The 16,596-nt window shown below is 34.0% G+C and overlaps 1 protein-coding gene across 2 annotated transcripts in view; it reads right to left on the reverse strand.

The window, feature by feature from the left end:
* The window catches only part of TLL1 (tolloid like 1), a 213,074-nt gene that overhangs the window by 116,690 nt on the left and 79,788 nt on the right, over positions 1 to 16,596 (reverse strand). For both annotated transcript variants that reach the window (XM_059374212.1, XM_059374213.1), the window contains 4 exons: positions 9,138 to 9,245; positions 6,911 to 6,991; positions 5,283 to 5,435; positions 4,656 to 4,773 (listed from right to left, as the gene is read on the reverse strand). In XM_059374212.1, coding sequence (XP_059230195.1) covers positions 4,656 to 4,773; positions 5,283 to 5,435; positions 6,911 to 6,991; positions 9,138 to 9,245 — 460 coding nt within the window. The remainder of the gene's footprint in view (positions 1 to 4,655; positions 4,774 to 5,282; positions 5,436 to 6,910; positions 6,992 to 9,137; positions 9,246 to 16,596) is intronic.

A 16,596-nucleotide genomic window follows, 5' to 3' on the forward strand; every position in this document is an offset into this window, starting at 1 on the left:
GTGGAGAAAAAGTAATCCTCATGCACTGTTGGTGGGAAGGCAAACTGGTGTGGCCACTCTGGAAAACAGTATGGAGGTTCCTCAAGAAATTAAAAATGGAACTACCCTACAATGCAATAACTGCACTACTTATTTGCCCAAAGAATACAATATCACTAATTCAAAGGGATACATGCTTCTCTGTGTTTACAGCAGCATTATTTAGAAAATGATAGCCAAGATATGGAAGCAGCCAAGTGTCCATTGACTAATCAATGGATAAACAAGTTGTGGTATGTATACACAATGGAATACTATTCAGCCATTAAAAAAGAATGAAATTTTGCTATTTACAATAACATGAATGGAGCTAGTGAGCATTATGCTAAGTGATATAAGTCAGTCAAAGAAAGACAAATACTGTATGATTTCACTCACATGTGGAATTTTGGAACAAAACAAATGAGGAAAGAGAGAGAGAGAAAACCAATAACAGACTCAACTATAGTGAACAAACTGATGGTTACCAGAGGGAAAGAGGGTAGGGATTGGGTTAAGTAGGTGATGCAAATTAAGGAGGGCACTAGAGATGAGAACCAGGTGATGTATGGAATTGTGTAATCACTATTAGTGATTACATTAGTGAAACTAATGTAACACTGTAAAAAAATAAAATAAAATAAGTAGAGGATATTCAGCAATATAAAGTTATACAATAGACAAATTCAGCTATATAAATTTCTGACTTACAAAGAAATAAATCAAACAAGTTTTTATAAAGTGATCTCATATTTTGCTGATAATGATTACTTATCTTGTACAATATATGCCACTGATGACAATATTCATTGAAAAAAATCTTTATAGTTAAGTTAAACTTTTTGCCAATATATGGAGAGTTAAAGTACATGCCCCCTGAAGATGGATCAAAAATATCACACGCTAAAAAGTTCTGACCTCGACCTTGTTTTTTATTTTTTAATTTTATCATTTTCTTATTTACCAAAGACTTGATATGGAATTAGGCACCCAATAAATATTTATTGCATAAAAGCTGTTCTAGTAGAATAAGGTGGGAAATACAATGTTCTAAATGGTACAAAAGTGGCTCCATATTTAATAATTCTCCTATAAATATGGAGGACATTATTTTAGCTTTTTTTTTTTTTTAAAAAAACTACAATAGCTACAAATGGCCTTAGTGGGTAAGCTAAAATAAAAAATGATAAAAGTGAGGGACAGTCTATATGGCTCAGTCAGTTAGGCACCCAGCTCTTGATTTCTGCTTAGGTCATGATCCCAGGGTCATGAGATAGAGCCCCACGTCAGGCTCTATGCTCTGTGTGGAGTCTGCTTGGGATGCTCTCTTCCTCTCTCTCTGCCCCACTTCCTGCTTGTGCTCTCTCTCCATCTATAAATAAATAAATAAACTCTTCCCTCAAAAAAGAGTGAAAATGATATAAAGTGGTAAGTTGTGTTTGCCTACCATCTTACAAGCCAGAAATAGAACTGGCAAATGTTGCCATCAATATCAACGGCACTACCTTACAGGCTTTTCATGTTCAATGGAGATTTATACTAGATATTATTAAATGCAACAGCTCTTATTAGATAAAGGACAGAATACCAAAGTCCAATAGGAGTGTTATGTGTTTGACTTGACATAGATCTTATTGCAGTGGCCCTCATGTTTTGTGTAATATCAACTGTCAAACTCTTTAATAATTTTGATTAATTTTTATAAGATGTAAATGCAGCATTATCATAGAAAAAAATCCCCGTAATGATAAAATAACTGTTCCATGAAACTATGGCCAGTAATGGTAATTCCAAATGAAATTTAGAAGTCACAAAATGGTTAGAATAATTAGCAAGACAATGATCAATTCCTATAAAATGTATCATCCTTCCTATCATTGAAAATACAATATAAGGAAATTGAGTACAAAACAAATTACCAAATGCACATTATTGCTATAGCAGTCACATAATATTATATATTATATGTATATATAAATACTCAAAAGTTTGATTTCAGTAGTATAATTACAGATTTAAGGATCTGAGGGGAATTCACAAGTTCAGTTTCCATTTCTCTAAAATCATTTAAGTCATCGTTAAAGTACATGCTCTTCAACACCTCTTAAAGTTCTTACATTCTTTTCTTTTAGGATTACATACAATGTGCTTCAGCTGATGTGTAAATTGTCCAATATTTTCTTGATCGGGACACCTGGGTGGCTCAGTGGGTTAGGCCTCTGCCTTTGGCTCGGGTCATGATCCAGAGTCCTGGGATCAGCCCGTGTCCGGCTGTCTGTTCAGCAGGGAGCCTGCTTCCCCTTCTCTCTCTCTGCCTGCCTCTCTGTCTACTTGTGATCTCTCTCTCTCTCTCTGTCCAAATAAATAAATAAAATCTTTAAAAAAAGTCTTTTCTTGATCACCTATCTATAAAGCAGTGCACCAGATATTCTGAGAGATGAAGGGATAAGCAACCTATCATCACAGATGAAGGCAGACATATGAACCAACAGTGGAAATGTGTAATATAATACTAATATAATACAGCTGAAGGTAGAGCAAAGTCACACTGAGGGCGGCTCAGAAATGTGAACCACTTCCATGATAACAATGGAAGCAAAGACACTACAAGGAAGCAGAAAAGCACAAGCAAATGCATGAAAAAATGATAGTGAATGGGGAAAAATAATCTAGTAGAATAAAACAAGTAAAATGAAAAATTTTGAAAAAAAAATCAAATTAATGAAAGAAACTCAGTATAAATACAAATTTGTTACAAACAAATTTATCAATAAAGTAATGAATGCCAATGTTTTGTTTGTATTGGCTCCACAAAATTGAAGATAAAGGAAAGATGTATTGATTTGAACACATTATGTATTTAAAAATATGTAAGCTGAGCTGTATCCATTCCTATTAGATAACCAAGAGGAAGGAAGGACAGTATAGATTTGAATGTTTTAAATATTAGATATCAAGAACTAGGAGGCATTTCAAATGTAACCAAAGCTTGTCAAGCTAAAATTTAGTGATTTAGAAGAAAACATTACTCGAACATGTCAAAGCTAAAAAATTATGACATTATCCAAAACAATATAGAAAGGTAACCATGTATAATTTTTCTTAATGCCACTCAGATATGGTCAAAATTAAAATCCATTACTTTTTAAGTGAAGTTAAATGTTCTATAAATATGTGGTAGAACAAAGCCAGATGACACAATCCTCCCCCAATACCTAGTGACATATATATTTTGTCCCAGAAAAAAATATATGTCATTGGGGCAAGAATTCTTTCCTCCAAAGGAATGAAGCATTTATTTTTATTTCCATGTAAAAACTACACTAGAGGGTATTCAAATAGTTTGAGCTGATTAGAGAAAATTCCTCTTTGCAGAGGATTCCAGCTAATAAATGTAAAAGGACTAAAAGGAAAGAACAACATTAGAAAATCACTATTTTGCAATGATGGGAACTTTTACAATGGAGGGACTGGCCCATTACCACTGGAATCCAGCGATCAACAGCAACATCGCTAAGTGCTAAGCCACGTGCCTCCGGCAGGCATGCCATGCCAAGGAGGCAGCAAATCCTATCAAGTATTCTTCCCGAACAAGCAAAAGTTCAATGTGAATTTCATCAAATATTTAAATGTAAGTTCTGACTAACTGGAGATCGAGGGAAGATAAGTTTGAGACCTTTCACAGTAGAAAGTCTTTAAGTATACAGTGTTGCTTGGAGAACTGCTATTACTGTAACTTGGCTAGATTATGGGATGTGGTGGCAGAAGAGGCTGCACATGGAAGTTGTGGTAAGTTCATGGCATTCTTTAAATGTTACAGCAAGGAATTTGGATTTTATTCTCAGGCTAACATTTCCCAAAATGTGTTCCGGGATACTGATATATGTTCTTCACTCTTAAAAGAGTGGCATGGATGTTCCGTTTTTTAAATAAGTTTAAAAATCACTGTTATATTCTCTTCGATGGGTTGAATATTCATAATGTTCATTAGCACATTGCTGCTGAAATATCTACTGAAATTTAACAGCATTTCACAACTTACGGAACGGTTGTTTCGGGGAGTATTTATCATCCTGTAAGAAGCCAATCTAGAAAGCAGCACTCTACGAGGAAGCATTGAAGGATCTCAAAGAGGGTGGTGTCTTGCTCTGACCGATATTCTTTGAAGATAATTCTAGGGGCAGTAAATTGATGAGGGAATACAGTCGAGCATTTGGAATAGGTCAGTTGTGACATGACGAAGACACAAATGGACTGAGGCACTGACATGCGACGGAGGTAGAAATCAAAAGATACAGTGAATATCAATAGAATCTTATTGCATAGATCTTAGAGAGAGCACAAGAGAATCCCAGACAATATTATTGAAGTCACTAATTCAGATGAGTGGGACAGTGGCAATGCCATTGTTATAGTTGCAACATTAAGAGAAGTATTTGATGTGGTGGAGAAGTACACTTGGGGTAGATGTACACAGGTCTATGATCAAAGACTATATTTATTTAAAATATATTTTTTTATGTAAAATTCACAGTCTTATGGGAAAATGTTAACTAGGCAAATACTAAGAAATAAATCCTACTTCAGGATTTTCTTTTTCCCCTTCTACACTTAAGTCATTCCCTAGTTCTACTTACCCACAAGGTCTATATGTGAATACAATGTAACTCTCTTCATCACTTCTTTCAATAAAAGTCACGCATGTGTGCTTTTCCCAGTGCCTCATGGCCTGCTTGAACATGGCTCGCTGACTGCCTGGAAAAATGGCAGGATATTAATAAAATAAAATGTCTGCTTTGGGGAGCAGTGCTTCTCCATCCTGGGTCTGGCTGGGCAGTTCAGATGCCATCACTCTCATCAACCAACAATTATTAGCCTAGAGCACCACAGGTGACCACTCTTAAGAATGGACACTCACCTTATAATCAGAAGGTTCAAGCTCACTATCCGTACAGATATGGGTGTACAAGGCTTTCTCAACAAGACATACATTCTTCCTGATAGTTGAAGAGAAATCAGCTTCCTGACATGATGGGCATATTTGCAAGGCAGTTTAAAAACCGGAACAGTAATTTAGACTCTTAGAACTCAAGACTAAACATATTTTTCAACTTCAAAGACTTTCTAAACCAACAACCAAGAAGAGTGAAGTATTTCTGATGTTCGATTTAATACTATATTCTACATATTAATATTCTGGAGCAATACACACTTAATCTCTATAATATTTCCTTATAAAAATAAATACTCCAGGAATATCTTACCAGTGAAGTTGCCTCCTATAACATAAGGAATAACACCTCCAGGCCATATTCTTTCGGTTCTTGACGTCGCAGCTCTGGGAACTCGATTTTTCTCATTTTGCCCTGAGAATTTTAGAGGTACTTTTCCTTTAACTGTGCTGTTTTGCTCCAAGCCTACAGTGACATTTAAAACATTCTGTGAAACAGAAGTCCTTGGTCAGGGAATCATTTCCTCTTAAAAGACTAAGTTAAAATGTCTTATTTACATATTTGTGTAAATATGCCTGAAGTCAAAATGCACTAAAGAAAAACTTCATTTATATTACATACTTGCAAAAGTATTAAAATATTGAAGTACTTGATGTCAAAGCACTATTTCTTAATGCTCTATGAGCAAATTTTTATGAATTCCCATACAATAGCCTACAGCGGATAGATGTCAGGCAGACTGGTAGGCCACAAAAGATAATTTTATTTATTTTAATTTACTAGTTCACTGCCAATTCACCACCAGATGATAAGTAGACATTGTTTGAAAAGTCACAAGATATTCAAAACTCTTCTTAACTCTTGCTAAATCCTTTATTCTTTTAAAGCAGGACTGATATTCCACAGTACAGCCTAAAATTATGAAAATTACAGAGAGGATAAATGAAATACTGTGGTTTCAGCCTCCTGGGACACTGGTATATCTCTGTTCTAATTTCCTCTGGATTCAGATCCAGGTGATTTAGCACGATTTAGAGATCAGTACACAATGTGAATAGGCCAACATAAAATGTGGCCTATTCCTGGAGCAGCTTTCAAGTCTGTAATCATTAATCTTCTTGGTGGCCTTTCAAAATGTTTTTACTATTTTTGTTTTTCCTAAATTTGCATTATTCTTCATTCTTATTCATCTATCACTGTTGATCCAAATATCCCACTATTGGAATACACTTCAGACACAACAAACATTGAATGCATGCCCCCTGTTTCCACATCCCTAACAGGTCTATCTTTTAATACCCTGAGACAAAGCACCTTCGCTTGGGAAAATTATTCCTTCAAAGTGTGTACTGTCAATTATTTAAGTAATAATTCACCAATTTAAAAAATATTAGGACACACTTTGAACAGAAAACTTTTAAACACTCTGCAATCTATAAATAGTGTAAAACAAATTCGATACTGTGAGTATTAACTAATTTTGAAACCAGAAAGCTATTTTCTATGTATACTTCTGGAAGGGTCAAAACATTTTAAATTCATTTTTTAAGCTAACAAATCAGTTTGTCAATTTACTTTACATGGGATATATTTCAAAACAGTCATGACATTTTTTTGATTTGATTAAAACTGATGTAGTTCCGTGCTTGATAAAACACCTTCGTGTGATACATACTGCACCAGAAGTAAATATCACAAGCAAAATAACCCCCCAATGCGTTTTGTAATGAGAAGCAGAAAATAAGATAAGGAAACATTTCAGCTGTCCCAAATTAAATTCTAAAAAACTGACATTAAACAACAGCTAACAAAAATGAATAAAGGACTCCTCAGCATATACCCTTTTCATCCTTTGCATATTAATGACAAACTGAACTGCAATTAGTATAATATTTACTGTACATCAAGTCAAGCGTCTGCAACTTTAAACATTGTTATACCAGAGCCAATTCTTCTTATCCTGTCTATAAGCTGGTAGAGGGCCCCTCGTTTCTTTGACATACCATGGTCTCCAAATCCACCTTAAGAATAAAAGAAAATAGTTAGGTTAAACTCATTGCCTGTTAAATCTCTTCTAAATAAACCATACCAACAGACTACAGTGATTTCTCTTTAAGGCATCTTTTTTATAATGTGGTCTTAGAACATTAGAGTCATGAATATCCATAAATCTTAGAAGAGTGTAAACATTCTACAAACACAATTTTGGTAACTAAAAACAAGTGGGTGCGGTGATCCACAGAGCAATCTAGGTGACTTTATTCGGACATCGTGACAACTAAGTCATCTATTGATAATCTGGAACATTTTTCTTCTCTGTGACCTTGACATCACATCATGTTATATAGGATGATAGCAAGTTGTTCTGCCCTGTTGATTACATCCCAGCTATTTCTCCAATGTAAACCGAATATTTTCAGAAGCCAAATCAGCAAATGGAAATAAAAACATTAGAAGAGCAAATGTATAGTACAAGTCTTGCTCCAAAGTTGTGATCAATTTTGAGATTTTTAAAAGCATATCATATTTTATAATATATTCAAATACAATTTGAAAATAAGTTTTGAAAATCTATTAAAAAATAACACATAATTATAGAAAATAACAGAAAAATAACACATAATTACAGAAATCCAAAAGGATGTTAAGCGGCAAAATATGTTCTGTTAATCTATGTTATCTATGTTATCGGCATATAAAAACCGACGTAAAGAATTTTATAGCTCAAAAGGTAGAAAAGGAGGTCAGGATAAGAAAATACGTCCTTCTGCAGTTTCACCAACTGGAAAAAGATTAGAAAAGGCAGATTTCCTGTCGTAAGTCAGAAACCAGAGCATCTGAGGAAAATCCAAGTCCTCTGATTCTCATTCCAGACCTTTAATAAAATGCTTTCCCAATTTTATCTCCTGTTTTCCTTTCTTTTTCGAATCTTCAATAGACAAATAACAAGAAGGTGTCACCGAGCAAACCACCAATATAACCACTAATGGTATTGAACAACTGCAGATGAATTTATACCACGGGAGTATGGTTCCTGAGTCTCTGTGGGCGAAGACAACGAAAGGGCCAGAAAGCCATAAAGACAACAAACTGTTCTTGCACCTTGATCTCTCTCTTTCCAAAATATTTTTTCCCCTTTGAAATTAATACCAAAACTTATTTACCTAGATTAAAGCTAGTAAAAACCAAAAACAATCACAAAAAACCATTATAATATAATCCTTCTAAAGCAAAAAATCAATTACGTCCTTATAAGGCAAGCAAGTTAGAGTGCCTATTCACTGACTAATAATGTGCTTGATTATTTGCATTACATGGTCACATTTTTGTTGTGCTACTTGAGAAAAATTTTTGAAATTTTTTCATTGAACATTTTAGGAAGATGAGGTAATATTTCAATGTATTCATTCCCAAGTAGTTATAAGAAACATTTTAAAGAATGGCATTTATATGTTTGAAATGACAATTATGTAACACTTGTACTTCATATTAGATAGAGTCTGAACCATATATAAATAGATCTAGAAGAAGGTTAATTATGAGAAAAAGAAATGTCTTAGTTAATATTAAGGTAATAATAGGGCTAAGAGTAATTATAGAATTTTCAAAAAGCAATGTTTCAAGACCACTAAAGGCAGTAATGCCTTTAAAATTTAGCAATTTTTAAAAATTTTTATAGAAATTGAAATTATAAAAAATTCTATGTAGGTAATTCATTAACATAGAAAAAATGATAAAATAAGTGGTTATTCTTACATACTTTAAAAACAAACTGCAAATATACAAACTAAGTAAATACTTATGGGAAAGGCTATACAATTTGAAATAAGAAAATAAGAAAAAAAATTGATTTGATCTCCTCACTTATAAGTCATAATAATATTAGTAGCATCTCTTCATGGGATTATTATGCACATCCAAAGAGTTACTATCTGCAAAACACTTAAACCAGGCCTGGTACCTTGTAAACATTACAAACTGTCAAAGAAATTAACTAATAAAATTAAAACTATGAACAAAATCTAAATTTCCAAATAGGTTTGTTTATGTTTAGGAAATCAAAGTTGATAAGCAGGACATTAAAAGTGACCCAAAGAATACTTATAGCATTTCAAGAGTATCTTTTCTCCAAAGTGAACACAAATTCAATCAAATAATCAACCATACCTGTGGTATGTCCAAGTCCAAAGGGGTTCTGTGTAAGGTCAATTGTCCTATCAATTTGAAAGATACTTAAGTCTTCATCATCTAAGGCAATATCACCCCAAAACACAGCTAAAAAAGAAAAGTTCAATTAAAATGTAAAATATTTAAGAGCAAAGTCAAAGCACACAAAGCTAATTAGAAAAATATTGCTAAAAATATGGAAATGCAGTCCATATAGACAGGTGTTTCAGAAAGTAATTGTATAACTGAGTATAATATTGGATCTTTTCACTATAATATGAACCACATGCAGAAGGGTATGACCTGTGTTTTACAGGAGGGTTTAAGTTATTTCTTTGAATGAAATGGTCAGGATTTATGGGGGAATCTAAAGAAAGTGAATTCACTAATCATGGCTAATTTGCAAGTAAATGAAAATCTGATAAGCATTCTTGAATTCACAGTGGAGGCCTGTGACCAGCAGCAGGACTTCACTGACAAGTAGAAGGAGACTTAGTAGCAGCTTAATATTGTACTGTTATAGAAACATATTCATCACATTTTTATACAATTATACGCACTTTCTCTAAAGATGGCATTGCTTCTGAATTTCTGTAAAAGCTATAAATAATTACCAAAAATAATATTTAAGTCAACATTTATTTAGTCAATGACTAGGTGCTACACCTTTGACATTTAATGATAAAACTGTTCATATTTTCAGGAGCTTCAAAATCATTGCCCCAAATCCTGAAAACCCTCTGACTCTGTCCGCTGCACCCAGTCTTTTATGCTACCTAATAAAACACAGCTCTATAAACCAGTGTGGAAAGAAATGAGATAATTTCTTTAAAATCAGTATGTAAATTTTTCTTTTAAGGTCGGAAATATACAGTAACATAACAAAAAAAATTCCTTCCTTTTTGAGTCCAAAACTAATCAATCTCTTAGTGCTGCTGGTTGTCAAAATATAGTAACTTTAGAAACAGCAAATTTAAAAGAGATAATAAATTAATCATGAGATAGTAAAACACTGACAGATGCCTTGGAAATTCTGGGATATCTGTTTCATGATACAGGTTTACAAATTTTCTTTTACAAAAGTTTCTTCAAATTTTTCTTTTGCAAACCCAAGAGAGGAGGAAAATACATTAAAATTTTAGGAAATGATGAAATTCATACGTTTCAAATCACTGTCTTTTAGTAGATTTAAACCTTAATATTTAGGAATTTTAGCTATAAAAAGTTAATAAAATTAATTTATGGAATTGAGATTTCAATTTTGAAAGCTATACTTTAGGTTCTGGTCAAAAGTTTATTATGTAAAATTATTTACCCAGTTTAATTCCCTCATAAAAAATGACATGAGATAAGAAAGTTAGATTTATGTGTAAATCTAGAAAGGAAGAAAATAGAAGTTAGTTTAAGGTGAATTATCAGTTCACCATAAGGAAAAATATTCATTAAAATTAGAAATCTCTCATCAACTCTTCTCTTCCGCCTGACTGTCAATGAAACGGCAGTCTGTGGAACCAGAGAGAGGCTTGCTGTCTTTTACTGTCATAGAGACAAAGACATGAAAGGTCGGTAGAACAGTTTACAACACTGGGTAAGAGGCTGGTCTTGATGCCTGAAATTGAAGCCAGATTCTAATCAGCTTCTGTAGCAGACACTGTTGATGCTCCACTGGCCCTAAAGCCAGACATCTCAAGAAATAGATGGCCTGCCTAAATTTAAAAAAAAAAAAAAAAAAAAAAAAAAAAAAAACACTTTTAAAAAAGCCTCATTAGTTTTCATAAAAATAAATTTTGCCCTTTTCTCCCAAGATTTTACACTTTAAGGTTGAATTCAAGTTTGCTAGTTACTGAAATCGTCCATCATCTGTGTTTACTAGGCAAACAGGGGAGGGCACTGACTGGCAGTGACTGAGCCTCACTCTTCCTTAGTGCTAGGGGCATCTGGAGACAGGGAAACAGTGTTACTCTAACACATTATCACCTCGAATAGGGATCCCAATGGATCGGGTTAAAATGCAGGCTCTGATACAGTCAGTCTGGAGAGAGGCCTCAGATTCTACTTTTTTTTTTTTAAAGGTTTTAATGATTTATTATTTGACAGAGACAGAGAGAGACAGTGAGAGAGGGAAAACAAGCAGGGGGAGTGGGAGAGGAAGAAGCAAGCCTCCAGTAAAACAGGGAGCCCGGTGTCGATCACAGTACCCTGAGATCATGACCTCAGCTGAAGTCAGATGCTTAACAACTGAGCCACCCAGGTGCCCCAGATTCTACATTTTTAACAAGCTGCCACTACTGCAAATAATTGTCATTGTCATCATCATCTTTATTAGCATTTTTTTTTTGCAAGGATAAACTTTTGCTTCTCTCTGAACCAGCTGGTTAAATTGAAAATTGAGGCACTCAACCAAACAAAACGCAGTTTGTCCATATTCCATTTACATAATAAAGTAGTATGAGTAAAATAAAACCCAAATGTGTTTTAGATTTTTATTTTCTTGTAACAACTTTTCACATGCAATAGGATTCATGTCTTGATGGATGGATTATATCAAAAACAGAACAGCAGTCCAAGGATATAACACTTCACAGAAGCAAAAACACTACTTCTGGGGAGGAGAAAAGGCATAAGGCCAGATGGTTATTAAAAGGAGAGAAAACTGTTCTAAAATACATACACCCATTTTTTTTTTTTTTTAAATCTACTGTTATCTTTCCTGAACTAAAAAGCTTCAGAATGGTTGTGTCAGTTCTCAACACACCAGGAACTATTTCAGGAGAAAACCAAATATTTCTTTGAGAACAAGCCATAGTGAGTGACAAAGCCAGACCTGATAGGCTGCAGGCCAAGAGATCTTTAAATTTTGATACTATCAATAGAAAAAAAAAAAAAAAAAAGGAAAAAAAAGCCATCTTAAAATTACAACCTATCACACAGTTATATATTTTTTTTATTTTTTTAAAGATTTTATTTATTTATTTGATAGACAGAGATCACAAGCAGGCAGAGAAGCAGGCAGAGAGAGATGGGAAGCAGGCTCCCCGCTGAGCAGAGAGCCCGATGTGGGGCTCGATCCCAGGATCCTGAGATCATGACCTCAGCCGAAGGCAGAGGCTTTAACCCACTGAGCCACCCAGGCGCCCCATCACACAGTTTTAAATGCAAAATTTCTTTCTTCATATACTGCACACATTTGAGGGTTTCCTTCATTCATCTTCTGCTTAAATATAAGTGTCTTATTTATTTTTACATGCTGAAGTACTTTTCTTATGCCCTGGTAGAGCAAACTGGACCACACACTCTATATTACATGGATTTAGAATTTGCATTATAATCTAACACATATTTATTATTTAGTATCCAAGATATTTGAAATTCTCAAATCCACTTTGGAGGTTTTTTTTTTTTTCTTTATGGTATTTTCGATTTGTTTTGCATCAGAAAAAACCCACAAAAATTAGAAATAGTTTAAAAGAGTATGAATTATTACTCATTAGGCCCATTTAATGCAGTGATTTGAGGTTGGGGATATCAGAACTGAAAGCAATACAGGAAACGGGTTATAGATGATAACACTAAGGAAATGCTCAAGTGCAATTAGAATATTTACTATCTGTTTGGAATCCTGCTTGGATTCCTATGGTCAAAAATGGGGTTGGAGCTAACCAACAGGCCAAAATAAAATGTCAAGAAGAACAATTTTTAAACTACATGGAAAACCACAGGTATTGTTTTTCTTCTGAAGGCTATTTGCATTCATTGTACAATTTTTTTTTAAATCAAAGACCAAGAAAGACAAATAGCCTTTATTGCAGTAGATAAACACATTTTATAGAAGAATGTATGGTAAGAATGAACAATCCAAGATCATAATTCCCTACACTGTAACTTTAAGTGATAGTTCTTCCACCCATTCAAGGCTCCCAAGTGATCTTTAGCCTTTCCATTTTGAAGGTTGAATCCAGCAACTAGGCTTAAGGAGGCTTCGAGCTTGTGATTTCCTAAAAGCTGTATGCAAAAAATACGTATGAGCTTATATACCCAGTCACAACATGGTTTGCAGGACAAAAGTCCACTATAGGTTGTCAGAAAGGATCACACAAAGTAAAGAGCCTCTATTTTTGCCAAAAGCAAAGCCTTTCAATCCACTCAGGAGAAAATGCTTGCAAACTAAATACCTTCACAAAAATGAATACATTCACGTGACACTCATGTGAATTCATGCTAATGTGTCTGATAGCAGGTTACTACTGGATAGCATACCATAACAAACAAAGGGATAGAGTCTCCTCAGACATTACTTATAGAAATCCCTTCCAGAAACCCTTCTTTCCAACTAATCTGGTATCACCTCTGCTTCCGTGTCCTGCCTGTGCTTCTGTCAGTAATAGAGCAAGACACAGGATTTCATACCATGTTTTCAACAGCCTAATTCTTCAATATAATTTTGAAAATACTGACCACAGGCAGCATAAGTTGCTCATCTTTAAACTCTCCCTGCCAAAGTGCCTGACAAAAAGGAGGTCCTCGATATATGTTTTGAGACACAAAAAAATGTGAATGAGAAAATACCCTGGCTAGGGGTATAAATTGTGTATGACAAAAATAAGGCTAACCATGCTATATGCTTCACGGATTTTGCCCTAAGACCCAAAACACAAGATATTCACCATTCTAAGGAATATTTCAATAATTTCGGTCTAGAGTGGATTATTGTTAGATACTCAACAAAAACTTTTTTAAAAAGCAACTGCCTTTCTTTTTTATTTCAGGAGTGTATATTATGAAGTGTAGTTATGGGAAATGTGTCCGCTTTTCTCTAAACATCATACTGATATGCTCAGGAAATACAGACTGAACCAACAGATCAGATATCTTGAGATTTATGAGATTTGAAGAGATAACACAAAGATTCAACAATAGCCAAGAGCACTCGCTTCTTACATTGTTTCCATATACAGTTTAAACTTTCTGCTTTTATTGATATTGGATTTAGGGAGGAAGAATGATGTCATGTGAAGGCCTGACAAGGCTGCTTTGGCTGCTCTACCCTACAATAAAGGCTTAGGAAAAATTTCCTCAGACAAGGACAACAATGAAGGCTCAAAAGTCAACTATTTTTACTTGATTGACAACCACTAAGCAAATTCCCAAGGAAAAGTAAGATTTGGCAAAAGTTCTAATTATACATTTCGGAGACAGTGTTATAATACTTTAAAGGGAAAACAATTTGGTGGCATTTCAAATGTACAGAATAAATTGTGCCCCAAAATGACACACATGAAAGCTAAGTTCCAAGTTTGGTAAACAATTATCTTTAAAGTCCTGATACTACATAAAAATAAGTAAATACATATTTTTACACAGACTTTCAGAATTACTCTTCAAAAAAAAATTAGGATGAGAATTTTTTTATGTAGCATATTTCCTTCTTAAATTTCTAATAATAAAAAAGAGTATTTGCAGTCCAATTATTGTAATGAATGTTTGTAAGAAAACAGCACATGCAATGTTTTATTTAAAATAATTTATAGGGTTTTTTTTTTTTCCCCAAGTTCTGCATTTTCACTTCTACCAAAACTATCCCATAAACTGAGCAAAGTCTTCTAATTTGCAACTAAAGAGTATTCATGCAGGGGCACCTGAGTGGCTCAGTCCTTAAGCATCTCCCTTTGGCTCAGGTCATGATCCCAGGGTCCTGGGATCTAGTTGGGCATTGGGCTCCCGGCTCAGCGGGATGCCTGCCTCCTCTCCCACTCCCCCTGCTCTATCCCTCTCTCTATCTCTTTCTGTGTCAAATAAATAAATAAAATCTTAAAAAAAAAAAGGGGGGGGTGTTCATGCAGTGAAATACAAATGATGAGTTAAATAAAAGGTTTACTTATTCTTGCCTCATAAACTAGATTGAAAAGAGTCTCTGGACAACATGACTCTTATCTTGCCATTTTCAAACAAGATGACTTTTTGAAAGGAGGAGATGTGGTGAGGTATAAAAAGCTAGATACTGTTTGGATTATTGATCATAAAAAAGAAAACATCCTCCAAATTAAAAGTTCCCTTCAAAGAACACAAAACTGCTGCTAGAGTTCAAACAATCTTCTTCAACTACTTCCAAAATCAGGAAATAATATACCATCTCAATATGAATTCAACTGTTCAACTGGAATGCAAAACAAGCATATACACATACACACACACATATATACCATGCTAGAACAAGGAATATTTCTCCAGAAAATGGCGACATTTGACAATCAAGTCATTTTCCATGATACTCTTGTGTTCCAAGACAAATCTAGATTGATCAACGGATTATGAACACAGAATACAAGGAGCAAGTCATCTTTTTTAAATCTTTTTGTTTGTTTGTTTTAATGCAATTTTACATTATGGATATGACTAAATGTTAAATTTTCAAATAAACATCTTTCTTTTTAAGTCAGAAAACAAAATTTTTCTCATAACAAAAGATCCATTGAAATACCATATCAATCTGCATTTATAGCCCACAATGCCCATGGATAGGATTTCTCAGAACATTTTTAAAATATCACCCATACCACAAATATTCATTCTGAACTCTTTGTCTCAAAAGAGAAAACATCGACAGAAAAGTACTTTGTGATCAAACAATGTAAAAATCAGTATTGAAACTTTTTTTTACATATGGCCTAATAATTTGTTACAAGCTTTAGGAAAACAATTTATTGCAGTTTCTAGGTTTTTAAAAACTCCCATTCTTAAATTGCTCAAATAAGGAATATATATTCAACCGCTACCAAGATTTGGTTTATTTATGTTTCCCACATCATACATCTTGTAACAACAGAGTAAACACTTGTTTTTTTCTTCCCTCAGGCTTGTAATTGTTTACACTTGTGGCCACTTGTGTTGGAGTCAACCCTGATACTTTTTTCTTAATTAAGTTTGTTTACTTTTTAAATATTGACACTAGCTCTTGAAGTAAATCTTGGTGTCTTTCTGGAAGTAAGACTTCATGCAAATTTGCTGTTTTCTGTATTCTATGTTTTATTCACTGGCTGGTCATCCCTTCACACAAACAGAATCTTTTTTCCCACTTTTTTCCATTTTTATTTAGTCTACTGTTAGGAAAGGTTAAGAGAGGAAATGTTGCATTCCAACCTTTCTGGTTCTTCGTATAAGATTTCCTTTTGAGCACAAGTCCAAGGCTAGGTTTTCTCTTTGGTTAATATCCCCCACTGCAAACCCATAGAAAAAACATGTGCTCAGTGAAATAAACTTTACAAAATTTCAAAGTTCATTGACATCCTAAAAACTTTGCTCCACGTAGTGATTTCTGTTTCTTTCTTCAATAGTCCCAGCAACTTTAAATAATTGGGAAGATAAGTAAAGGAAACTTTATTCACACCAAAACAAGCAAAAATTGAAAAAACAATGAAATATCCTGTCAACATTATTTTCAACATTCAAAATTTTTACTTTA

The sequence above is a fragment of the Mustela nigripes genome, chromosome 1 (genome assembly GCF_022355385.1).
Source record: "Mustela nigripes isolate SB6536 chromosome 1, MUSNIG.SB6536, whole genome shotgun sequence".
Classification (NCBI taxonomy): domain Eukaryota; kingdom Metazoa; phylum Chordata; class Mammalia; order Carnivora; family Mustelidae; genus Mustela; species Mustela nigripes.